The 13,592-nt window shown below is 40.6% G+C and overlaps 1 protein-coding gene across 6 annotated transcripts in view; it reads left to right on the top strand.

Annotated features, from left to right (window-relative positions):
- spidr (scaffold protein involved in DNA repair) overlaps window positions 1-13,592 on the top strand; it is a 284,198-nt gene that overhangs the window by 209,478 nt on the left and 61,128 nt on the right. For all 6 annotated transcript variants that reach the window (XR_015756994.1, XM_043688286.2, XM_043688285.2 and 3 more), the window contains one exon: window positions 9,671-9,832. Coding sequence is in view for 5 of the 6 variants with exons in the window: in XM_043688286.2 (XP_043544221.2) it covers window positions 9,671-9,832 (162 nt within the window). In the remaining variant the exon portion in view is untranslated. The remainder of the gene's footprint in view (window positions 1-9,670; window positions 9,833-13,592) is intronic.

The raw sequence follows: 13,592 nt of genomic DNA, 5'->3' as shown, positions 1-13,592 counted from the left end.
TGGAGATAACACCTTGGACGTCCTGCTTTTCAGCCTTCTTCCTAGTTCTCCGAAGTCCCGTTGTAGTATGTTCCTCCTCTTCTTCCCAACATCATTTGTGCCGACATGTACCACCACCTCTGGCTCTTCACCTTCATCCTTGAGGATTTCCTACACTTTGTCTGTGATGTCTTTAACCCTGGCACCAGGAAGGCAACACACCATCCTTAAGTCCCGTCTGCTGCCACAAAAACCCTGGTCAGTTCCTCTCACTATGGAGTCCCCTATTACCATGGCTCTGTGCGATGTCCGACTCTTCCATTCTGTCTCCACGCCAACTTTTGATTGACAGACCTGGCCGCCTCGCGGACTGGCAGTGTCATCTGTCTCTACTGTTTCCAAAAGATTCAACTTGTTCCTGACAGGTACTTCCTCCGGGGTCTCTTGCACCTGTCTCCTCTATGCCTTCCTCATCGTCTGCTCTCTTCTGCTCTCTTCTGGTACGATTGGTGTAATAACCTCGCTGAAGGTCTTGTCCAGAAAGATCTCGTTCTCTCGGATGAGCCTAAGGTCCTCGAGTTCTTTTATCAGCGCTGCAGTATGCTCTGTCAGTAGCTGAACGTGCACACACTTTCCACACTTATACGAGCCAGACACACCAGAGTCGTTGACCTCCAACATCAAGCACGTAGCACACTGAACCAGCTTGGCAGTCATGTCTTCACCCTCTTCAACTGTGGCGTAATCACTTCACTCAACCTCCTTGTCAAAGACTCCTGACCTAAAGCCTCACTCTTCAATCCACAGGATCTTCCTTGGACCCTCTTTTTGGGGCAAGTCTGTGGACATTTAATTTAGGTTAGAGGAGGAGGAGGGAGGGAGGGAGGTCCTACTTTGTAGGACATGGGGTCTAGAACACATCCACTCAAATAACAATCACTTACCTTCCCGACTGGCTTTGTGCTCTACCTTCACTTCCGCCCAGCTCCTGCTGCTATCTGATGCGAAAAGACCGTTGGCGTCGAGGTAAACAATAAATAACAATCTTAAATAACAATCACTTACCTTGCCTTTCCAATCAGTCCTTGCCTTTCCAAATACATGTACATCCTGTCCCTCAGGTTTCCCTCCAACAACTTGCCCACCACCGATGTCAGACTCACTGGCCTATAGTTCCCTAACTTGTCCTTACCACCCATCTTAAATAGTGGCAACACGTTAGCCAACCTCCAGTCTTCCAGCACCTCACCTGTGACTATCAATGATACAAATACCTCAGCAAGAGGCCCAGCAATCACTTCTCTAGCTTCCCACAGAGTTCTCGGGTACACCTGATCAGGTCCTGGGGATTTATCCACGATTATGTGTTTCAACAAATTCAGCACTTTCTCCTCAGTAATATGGACATTTTTCAAGATGTCACCATCGAGTTCTCTACATTCTATATCTTCCATGTCCTTTTCCACAATAAATACTGATGCAAAATACTCGTTTAGTATCTCCCCCATTTTCTGTGGCTCTACACAAAGGCCGCCTTGCTGATCTTTGAGGGGCCCTATTGTCTCCCTAGTTACCCTTTTGTCCTTAGTGTATTTGTAAAAACCCTTTGGATTCTCCTTAATTCTATTTGCCAAAGCTATCACATGTCTCCTTTTTGCCCTCCTGATTCCCCTCTTAAGTATACTTCTCCTGCCTTTCTACTCTTCTCAGGATTCACTCGATCTATCCTGTCTGTACCTGACATATGCTTCCTTCTTTTTCTTAACCAAGCCCTCAATTTCTTTAGTCATCTAGCATTCTCTTTACCTACCAGCCTTTCCTTTCACCCTAACAGGAATATTATTTCTCTGGATTCTCTTTATCTCATTTCTGAAGGCTTCCCATTTTCCAGCTGTCCCTTTTACCTGCAAACATTGCCCCCAATCAGCTTTCGAAAGTTCTTGCCTAATACTGTCAAAATTGGCCTTTCTCCAATTTAAAACTTCAACTTTTTGATCTGGTCTATCCTTTTCTATCACTATTTTAAATCTAATAGGATTATTGTCGCTGGCCCCAAAGTGCTCTCCCACTGACACCTCACTCACCTGCCCTGCCTTATTTTCCAAGAGTAGATCAAGTTTTGCACCTTCTCTAATATGTGCATCCACATACTGAATCAGAACATTTTCTTGCGTACACTTAACAAATTCCTCTCCATCTAAACCCTTAACACTGTGCCTTCTCTTGCCTGAGGCATGGTAACCCTCAGGTTAAATAACTAGTTGTTTCTCTCTCATGGGAGAGCAGTCCTATGATCCAGTAGGTAATCCTTACCCTAACTTTTACCTGTATTAAGAAGTGCCCAGAGTAAGAATAATTAACTGCAGGAAAGCCAACTTCAAAGGACTAAGAATGGATTTGGAGCAGATAAATTAAAACAAGAAAGCATCATACTTGAATAAAAAGGTTTAAAGATAATCTAGTTCTTCTACAGTGACGGTATGTTCCTTCAAAGCGAAAGGATAGGTAAAGCAAATTTAGAGCTCTCTGGATGATTATAGAAGTGGAAAGTAAGATGAAGAGGAAAAAGTACACTTATTACAAATATCTGGTGGATGATATAACTGAAAACTCAGGTAAAGTAAAAGGCTTGGTGGGGAAAGTGAAAATTTGTTTTGTTTGCTTTAAGAATTTAAGTTTGATCAAAGACTAGCAACTAACTAAAAGGAATCATAGAGCATAGAACTGTATAGCACAGGAATGGCCCTTTGGCCCAAGATGTTGTGCCGAATGTGACACCAGATTAAACTAACCCCTTCTGCCTGCCCTTGGCCCATATCCCTCCATTTGTTGCATATTCATGTGCTTATCTAAAATTCTCTTAAACACCCTATCGTATCTGCCTCCACCAGCACCTCTGGCAGTGCATTCCAGACTCCTACCACTTTGTGTACAAAACGTTGTCCTTCACATCTCCTTTGAACTTTCACCTTCACATCTCAAATCCATGCTCTCTAGTTTTAGACATTTCACCTCTGCGCAAAAAGATTCTAACTGTCAACTTTATCTATGTATCTCGTAATATTATAGATTTTATCAAGTCTCCCCTCAGCCTCCACCACTCCAGAGAAAACAACCTCAGTTTTTCTAGCCTCTCCTTTATAGCTCATTCCCTCTAATCCTGGTAATCCTCTTTTGCACGCTCCCCAGAGCATCTACATCCTCTTGTAATGTGGTGACTTGATTTGAGTGTAGTACTTCTAAGTCTGGCCAAACCAAAATCTTATAAAGCTTCCTGACTCTTGTACTCAATTCTCCGACCAATGAAGGCAAGGATGCTATATGTGTTTTCTATCACCCTTTCTACTTGCGTGGTCACTTGCAGGGAACTATGGACTTGAACCCCAAGATCCTTCTGTATGTCAATGCTGTTTAGGGTTCTGCCATTAACTGTGTAGTTTTCCTTAACACAAAAAAGTCAAAACAACAGAACTTTTAAAAGGGAGAGGAACAGACAAAGGAAGCACATGGTGAGGTCAGTGCAGGTGAGTGTGTGAGAGAGAGAGAAAGAAACTGACACAGCAGTGAACCTGCACAGGTACTGCCTTTGTTTGAATTCATGTATTGCTGGATATAAAAGAGACCTAAGGGGCAACCTTTTCACGCAGAGGGTGGTACATGTATGGAATGAGCTGCCAGAGGAAGTGGTGGAGGCTAATACAATTGCAACATTTAAAAGGTATATGAATAGGAAGGGTTTGGAGGGATATAGACCGAGTGCTGGCAGGTGGGACTAGATTGGGATGGCATATCTAGTCGGCATGGACAAGTTGGATCAAAGGGTCTGTTTCTGTACTGTACATCTCTGTGACTTTATTTGATCTCTCAAAGTGCAGCACCTCACTTAAAAGGGTGGTAAAAGGGAAAGTGCAGCAGATTAGGGACCAGCAAGGGGACTTATGTGTGGAAGCAAGATGTATAGCTGAAGTATGTACTGGAACATCTTTATTTCTGAGATAAAGAGATATTAGCCTGGCAAAAGAGGAGATAATTCAGTCAAGAAAGAAAGAACTCAAAGAAGTTATAACTGCTGAGAAAGTAATATTGAATATTCTGTCCACCTCAAATTAATAAGGCACAAGGATCGGATGACATGTATCCGAGGACACTAAGGGAAGTGAAAGAGGAAATTATCTAATTACTGACCAAAATGTTCCAGACTTCTTCCGACTCAAGAGTGATGCCAGAGGATTGGAGAATAGCAAATGTTATGGCCTTATTTTAAAAATTACAGTGCAAGGATAAGCCAAGTCAATTTAACTTCATTGTTTGGGAACCTTTAGAAATAATAATTCAGTGCAAAATTAATCGTCACATAAAATGCAGGTTGTTTCAGGAGTGCCAACATGGATTTCTTAAAGGAAAATCATGTTTAACTGACTGGTGTTTTTGAAAAAAATAAGAGGGTTGATTTGGATAAAGCTGTTGATGTGCTGTACCTGAAATTCTAAAAGGCATTTGATATAGTACCGCACAACAGACTTACAAATAAAGTAATAACTCATGGAATAAAAGGGACAGTAGCAACACTGATATAACATTGGTTACATGATAGGAAACAAAATGGTTGGTGAAAACATTGGTTAGTGAAATGTATTTGGTCAAGAAAGGTTTGGCATGGACATTCCCAGGGTCAGTGTTGGGACCTTTTGCCTGATGTATATTAATCTGATTATTTCATTTTGGTGTACTGGGCATAGCTTCCAGAGTTGAAGATGTTGAAAGCATTTTGAATTGTGTACAGGGAAATGTCTAGCTTCAAATTGACAGAGACAAGTTGGGGGGATGTATGGAACACATGGCATGTGAAAGTCAATGTAGAGAAGAGTTAAGTGATTTATTTGATGAGTGTTACGCCTCACTGGGGTAGCGTGCTAGAAATCAAGCTTCACTGTTCTTGGAGTCATCACAAAATATACAGGTACACAAAATTCCCCAATTTATCTGTTGACTCAGGTTTCTAGACTTCACAAGATCTAACAAGAATCACTATTTATTGCAAATAGTTTATGGCTAGAGATAAACTATTATGAACCACAACACACAAGTCAACTGATTAAAACTCTCAGCCCCTAATAAAAATTATTGCATGCATTCATGCAGTCAGGCAGAAGGATCATGGCTGGAGGAAAACACTTGGAAAGAAATTCAATGATCTCTGATCACAGGGTTTCTGAGATGATTCTTTTGGTTTATCAGGATTTGCTGAGCTTCCACCCTACTTTACATGATTGCAGGAGGCAGGGAGTGACTGGCTCTCACTTACAAAGTCTCTGATTTATTTCTTAAAATTCACAGCAGACAACAACAGATGAGGGAAATAAACCAAGCTTCCTCCAGGCTTAAGGTGTTTTTACTGCAGGGAAAAGGATAGTTCCTTCCTTTTGGAAGGTACAATAGCTTTTGACAAAATATTCACACCACAAGCTGTTCAGCTACCTGGAATCCTGTTGCTTTACTCTTGATAACTGGTCACCATTCAACTTACTGTTGCCAGTCAAATTTCCCTTTGTACACACTATCTGACTCCGGTAGGTATGTAGTAATCTCCCTAATGTTTCAGCAATCAGTAGTTTAAACAACACTTACAATGAATGTTGGTCATTTGCTTTTAAAGCCTGTTGTAACCTTTTCACAGTCTTTGGTTTTTAAAAAGTTCTTTTCCCGTTTCAGTCCATAAGCAAAAACACAGAAAAATAAGATACGGTCTTCATGTTGGAAGGACACAGAAAGATAATATTAAAACAAGGTGAATTTCTAAAATTGACCCAGAAGCAAATGGACATATTTATTTGTACATAAATTGTTGAAGGTGCAGGGCAAGTTGAAACAATAGATACAATATACTTACAATATATTCTATAATACAATTATACAATATATTCATTAATAGGAGCACACAGCACAAGAGCAAGGAGTTTATGTTAATCGTACAGGATAATTTGATTCAACCTGAACTGGAATATTGTTTTCTGTTTTGAGTACCACACGTCTGGAAAGGTGGGAATTCATGTGAGACCATGGAGAAAAGGTTGTTAAGAATGGTTCAAGGGGATAAAGGACTTCAATTATATAGATAGTTTCGAAAATTTGGGACCATGGAGAAGGAAGGTTGAGAGATTTGAAAGATATATTCAAGATTGAAAGCAGTCTAATCTGGTACGAGTGTTGAGAATGAGATGTTATAGATTTAATTGGCAAGAGAACTGATGCAGACCTGAGGACAATTGTCTTTCATGCATTGTGTAGTTAAAATCTGGAATAGGCTGCCACGTCAGAGGCAGCCATCTAGGCATTCCAGAAAGAATTGGATGATTATATGAAAATGAAATGTGAAGTTTACATGAAAGAGCTGGTCTTGAAGTGGCACTAGGTATTTTGCTAATTTGGAGAGTCGAGATATAGAGCTGAAAATGTGTTGCTGGAAAAGCGCAGCAGGTCAGGCAGCATCCAGGGAACAGGAGAATCGATGTTTCGGGCATAAGCTTTTCCAGCAACACATTTTCAGCTCTGATTTCCAGCATCTGCAGTCCTCACTTTCTCCTCAGAGTCAAGATATAGTAAGCCAAATGGCTTCTTCTGTGCTGTAGTGGTTTTTTATGGTAGAGTGATACACGAATAACATTTAAATGAAAAGCAGTGGACTTTGCATAATGTAACTTTGAAAATGATTTTCATTTATACAGCACTTCATAATCTTAGAAATTCTTAAACTGCTTTACAGCCAATAATATATTTTGTTTGCATTTACATTTTCAATAAATGAATATAAACGTACTAAATGTGGTCATTTTATTCTCCTTCATCTGCAAATTATTTGAATTTTTAACTTTAGCTGTTGTGACTGTAACAAGGTCAGCCAAGTGGACACCATGGAATGAGTTCCCTGATTGGGGCTGTTAATCTGATTCAAACAGGGAGCCCTTGTGACAAATATAAACAAGAATGTCAAGCATCCTGTTCACTCTAAGAGCTGGCTCTGAAGAAGCTGGATCAGTGTCAAGGACTCTCCAAGTGTAAATAAAGGGTGACTTGGTGACGGCTTACTGGCCTCTGTGGAGTTATTTCACTGGCAAACTTCTTTAAGACAGATTGTGTATTTTGTGGTTAACAGAATAGCAGGCCATTTACGAAAAAGCTTTTTGCAAACTATGGTATTTTTCAAGGGATGGAAACAATGCAGACTGAATTTTGCTGGTTGACAACAAAAATAAAATCAAATTAAATCACTTTGAATATTTAATGAAAAACACTCATGATTTTTCTTTCTTGCCAACACTGAGATTTACAGCTTGGGACATTCCTCCACCGTGTTGTCAGATCTTTTGTTGTCTTGCCCCCTTCTGCTAATGACAGGCATAAAAAGATAGTGAGCTAATCTGGAGATTCATCCCTTCCCTGTTCAATTCCAATATTTTCCAGCCTTATCTCAGGTTCTGTACTCATAGTGCTACAAATCTAATAACAATCCTGTCAGTGCCACTAGTCCCATGCCCCCCTTCATTTCGCTAACTCTCACCTGTACTGCCAACCATGAGGTACCAAACTCCAACCTGCTACATTTTGCAAAGCATTCTAACCATATCTAAGAGTTAAGAAATAATTTAAGAACTAAAAGGGTGCATGTAACAAAAAAAGCTATATGAAATCAAATATAGGAGGATTTGATTGCAACAGTAAAGCAGTTGTCCTGTTATACGAGGCCTGATGAGACCAAATCTGGAATATTGTGTGCAATTTTGGTCACTTTATCTGCAGGAAGATGTACTGCCATAGAGGCAGTGCAGCAAAGGTTCACCAAACTAATTTCTGGGATATAGAGATTATCCCATGAGGTAAGATATAGAATTAGTTTGTTTGCTCATGGAATGTGGGCATTGCTGTCTAAGCCAGGATTTATTGCTCTTTTCTAATTGCCTTGGAGAAGATGACGAGATGCCTTTTGCAACTCCTGCAGTCCTTCAAAGTTGTTAGGACAGTTATAAACTAGATCAAACTTGGTTACCTACATAGCTGGTTTACGATACAGAGTGACACCAACAGGATGGATTTAATTCTCATTCCAACTGAGTCTCTGCCTGTCTAGGCCAGCATTTATTTCCCATTTCCGATGGGTATATGAATAGAAAGGGTTTAGAGGGCTATGAGCTGTGATAAATGGGACTACATTAGGTTAGGCTATCTGGGCAGCATAAATGATTTTCACTGAAGGGTCTGTTTCCATACTGTACATCCCTATGATTCTATAACTGAATGTGTGGTAAGGAGGTAGAAGGTGAATGCACGGCATGAGATTGGTCATTGGTTATATGGACTCCATGATTGAGGATAAGAGTGCAGAGAAGATCTTGGTATACAGTTACCACAGAGTAGTGAAGGTTGCAGAAAGACTTCTTGCAATGGGGTCAGCATGAAGGCAGCAGCTGGCAATAGGGGAAATAGTTGTCAGATGTTGGGTTCAGAGGTGATAAGGAACAATATCTTCCACTGTAAGGGCAGAGGCCTGGCATAATAAGTTGGAATTGCAGCAAGGATATGAAGACCATCCCGGTTCTAGATTAGAGTGGTGCTGGAAAAGCACAGCAGTTCAGGCGACATCCAAGGAGCAGGAAAATCGACGTTTCGGGCAAAAGCCCTTCATCAGGAATGAACACCTCACCTTCTGCCTCGGAACACTTCAACCCCAGGGCATCAATGTGGACTTCACCAGTTTTCTCATTTACCCTTCCCTCACCTCACCCCAGCTCCAAACTTCCAGCTCAGCACTGTCCCCATGACTTGTCCTATCTGCCTCTCTTCCTTTCCACCCATCCACTCCACCCTCCTCTCTGACCTATCACCTTCATCACCACCCCCATTCACCCATTGTACTCTTTGCTACCTCCCCCACACTCCTCTCTGACTTATCACCTCCATCCCCACTCCCATTCACCGATTGTATTCTATGCTACCTTCTCCCCACCCCCACCCCCACCCTCCTCTCACTTATCGCTCCACCCTGCAGGCACTCTATTCCTGATGAAGGGCTTTTGCCCGAAACGTCAATTTTCCTCCTCCTCGGATGCTGCCAGATCTGCTGTGCTTTTCCACACCACTCTAATCTAGAATCTGGTTTCCAGCATCTGCAGCTCTTGTTTTTACCCTATGAAGACCATCCCCTCAGCATAGGATCTGTTGCCAAAGATTGAGCAAGTATGGGATGACTGAGAACTGTGACACTCCAGATAGTTTGTCAGTAAGATTTACAAGCTAAAAACCATATGCTTCACAGCACATCATATGTCTTGCCATGTTCTGTCAGTTGCTGTCAAAGTCATTGGTTATTGAAATCTCAGCAAAGTAGAAAGTACACTGTCACTTGCACAACTTTGTTATTCCAAATCTTCAAATTCTACTGTGCCAACAACTCAACAATACAAATCTAGCCCAGTGTTTCTTTGATATCTACTATTCCCAGGACCTGAAAGTCAAGCTATTTTAGCAGAATAAACTAAATAATTACACAAACCCAATCGTTGAAATGAAATTAAGTGTTAATGACAAATAATTAACAATAAATGTGTGGGTCACAATGAAAATTAAGTTTTTCGTAAGGAACAGTGATACCAACCAGTACTGAAGCTAATAGGTTTAAAACTTCCTTTTCTTATAGGTTATGTTTTCTAGTGCAAGATATGTATGGTTTATTTGGTGAAGTTCATCATCATACATTCTGCTCATTGGAAGAGGACATGCAGATTCAAAGTGCCTGCTGGGAAGGAAAGGAATGCTATCTAACGGGAATGAAGGTTCTACAGAGAACAACAAGAGGGAGGTAAGCATTCAGAAAATGTATTTGCATTTATAAGATCCTATACTTTCAATGAGTTATTTCTTGCAAACGAATCTGATTTGCAGTGATCCAAAGATTTACTGGATTCTAGATACCTTTGATCTATATGACATATAAGACCTTAGTGTTGAAATTGCAGCATTATTGATGGCAAAACTGTCATATTTTATAAGCCTGTGGGCTTAGCATGTATCTTGTTAATAGTACTATTGACAGTATCACTGGCATTTATGATTTGTGCACGGTATTGCTCAGATATCCGATCTGTTGGTGTCTCACTTTCCTCGTGACTCTCAAAATAGCACGGAAGGTACCATTTCAAAGTTAATACAATTGAAGATAAAGATTACCATTTTCTAGTGGGAAGGCAGTTAATTATAAATCATGTTGATCCTTGTACTTTACCCTCAAGAGTAAGGAGATTTAGAAGTTACCTAATTAGAACAAAGTTTGAAGTAGATGACTAATGTGGATGGACATTGGAATGTGTTGCCAGTTTATGATGTCACCATATAACTATAATGCTATTTGGCTAAACATCCTAAATTCATATTATTTTGTGGATTGTATGTGCTGTTTATGCAAAGGGTACAGGGAAATTGATACTTGCCATATTTTTGCCATATTTTTGATGTTAAATTCTAATTACTTTGGGAGTAGTTTAAATATTTAACTAGCTCCACACATTTGTCAGATAAAAGGCTTAAGCAGCATAATATGCTCATCATGCTGCATCGTAGTTAATATTCTTTTTTATATGTACAGGTACAAGGGGACATAGCTTTAAATTGAGGGGTGATAGATATGGGACAGATGTCAGAGGTAGTTTCTTTACTCAGAGAGTAGTAGGAGTGTGGAATGCCCTGCAACAGTAGTAGACTTGCCAAATGTAAAGGCATTTAAATGGTCATTGGATAAACATACGGATGAAAATGAAATAGTGTGGGTAAAATGGGTTTCAGATTGATTCCACAGGTCGGCACAACATCGAGAGCCGAAGGGCCTGTATTGAGTTGTTATGTTCTATTAAACAACATGTATTTTGGAAACAAGGCTGATCAATAATTTAAGCAAATAATTTTCTTACATAGTTGCCAATTTGTTCAGTATAATTTGTAATGATTTATGACAACTTGCATGGTATAATAAAAGCTGTGACAACAATCATTTGAACTAATGCAAACATAATGAGATTCTATTATAAATCAGGACTCCAAAGGTTTCCCTTCGAACTTAATATGACAGAAATGACTGTCAATATTGTACATTGAACTTAACAATTGTTTGAGACTTGGTAAAGATTTCGCTACAGTAGCCCAATTCAGTAGTGCTACTCAAGGTTTGTGTAAAGATTTGTACACAACCACCCAAACACACAAGAGAAGCTGAATTAGAGAAACAAGTCCTAACCTTGTTCAAAAGGGCTGCATCACACTGCAGCACTTCTGATCTGCGAAGAGAGGAAGAAGAACACCTCTACAAAGTCTTTGCCAAGAATGGATATCCCCACAACTTCATATGCAGATGCCTGGCAGATAAACAATGCGATGAGGCTATGCCAGAACTCAGCAGACTAACTACTCTACCTTACTTAAAAAACCATCTTGGAACTGACAGCCAAATTTCTCCAACCACTTGAATGCATCACAGCCCATAAACTGACAGCTATACTCCGATACCAACTCACAGAACAAAGGACACAGTATTCATCATGTGCAGGACAAACGTGGTGTACAAGATTCCATGCAAGAACTGCAGAAAACTCTGTAAAGGACAAACAGGCAGACAACTAATGATCCGCATTCATGAAAATCGACTAGTCACTAAATGCCATGAATAGCTGTCCCTAGGAGCTATACCTGCTGATGAAAAGGACCACAAATTTGACTGGGATAACGCAATAATAATAGGACAAGCCAAACCGAGGGCAGCCAGAAAATTTCCAGAAGCATGGCACGCATTTACGGACTCCATCCATAAACACATTGACCAGGGCGCAGTATACCGACCACTGCAACAAACAACCAGAACTGGCAACCGGAAGCAGTGGGAGCGAAACCAAATAAATTCCAACTGACAGTAAGCAGCGTTTCATGGGAGGCTCCATAGCTCTGCAAACCAACTTCCCAGCTCAATGAATATACCTACAACAACTTCAATAGTGCAATTTTTTTGGATTGTGACTGAAATATATTTTGGCAATGCAAGTTGCTTTGTTGTTTCTGGAGAAGAATATAATGTAAAGTCATCATAGTCCCATTAGACTAAGATGACTGGTGGTGACTTTAACCTGAAGGTCTCCACACCACAGGTGAGATTGAGCAAGAATTGAACTGCGCTGTTGGCATCACGCTATGTGGTAAACTAGCCATCTAGCTAACTGAGTGAACAGATTAGCCAATGAACAGACCCTTGAAAGAGACTATGGTCCTGTGTGCTATGTCAAAATTTAATTTGTTTATATGAAGTTTGGCTTTGAAATCTGGTGAAAAGTGGGCTACAACACTGGGTTAATATATATCTAAGGAGATATGTTTTGTACAGAGTCATCTGAGGTTATTGCATCCTCCATCTACACACATTTAATACTTGGAATGTTAGAATACTTCATCAGGTGGTAGTGGATTGAGCCCTCCACTACCACCTGATGAAGGAGCGACGCTCCGAAAGCTAGTGTGCTTCCAATTAAACCTGTTGGACTATAACCTGATGTTGTATGATTTTTAACTTTACTCTGTGAGGCTTTGTAACTCAGGGAGGAGCAGCTAAAAGAGCAAGCTGGGAATTCACCTTCTCTTGGAAAGGAAAGGCTCACAGTAATCATCATGTTCACATAGGTGATCTTGCTATTAATTAATGTGATCTTGGATGTATTTTCAGAACTCCCCAGTTGTATATATTCAAGGCTATATGGACTTCAGAAAGGCATTCAACAAAGTTTCCCATGGGAGACTGGTTAGCAAGGTTAGATCGCACAGAATAAAGGAAGAACTAGCCATTTAGATACAGAACTGGCTCAAAGGTAGAAGACAGAGGGTGGTGTGGACTGTTGTTTTTCAGACTGGAGGCCTGTGACCAGTGGAGTGCCACAAGAATTGGTGCTGTGTCCACCACTTTTCATCATCGATATAAATGATTTGGATGTGAGCATAAGAGGTAGAGTTAGTAAGTTTGCAGTTGACACCAAAATTAGAGGTGTAGCGGACAGCGAAGAAGGTTATCTCAGATTATAACGGGATCTTGATCAGATGGGCCAATGGGCTGAGAAGTGGCAGATGGAGTTTAATTTAGATAAATGCGAGGTGCTGCACTTTGGGAAAGCAAATCTTAGCAGGACTTATACACTTAATGGTAACGTCCTAGGGAGTGCTGCTGAACAAAGAGACCTTGAAGTACAGGTTCATAGCTCCTTGAAAGTGGAGTCGCAGGTAAATAGGATAGTGAAAACAGCGTTTGGTATGCTTTCCTTTATTGGTCAGAGTATTGAGTACAGGAGTTGGGAGGTCATGTTGCAGCTGTACAGGACATTGGTTAGGCCACTGTTGGAATATTGCGTGCAATTCTGGTCTCCTTCCTATCGGAAAGATGTTGTGAAACTTGAAAGGGTTCAGAAAAGATTTACAAGGATGTTGCCAGGGTTGGAGGATCTGAGCTACAGGGAGAAGCTGAGCAGGCTGGGGCTGTTTTCCCTGGAGTGTCGAAGGCTGAGGGGTGACCTTATAGAGGTTTACAAAATTATGAG

The sequence above is a fragment of the Chiloscyllium plagiosum genome, unplaced genomic scaffold, assembly GCF_037043375.1.
Source record: "Chiloscyllium plagiosum isolate Xiang-an unplaced genomic scaffold, Cpla_swu_hap1 HiC_scaffold_4, whole genome shotgun sequence".
Lineage (NCBI taxonomy): Eukaryota > Metazoa > Chordata > Chondrichthyes > Orectolobiformes > Hemiscylliidae > Chiloscyllium > Chiloscyllium plagiosum.
This window is presented reverse-complemented; position numbering and strand designations above follow the sequence as displayed.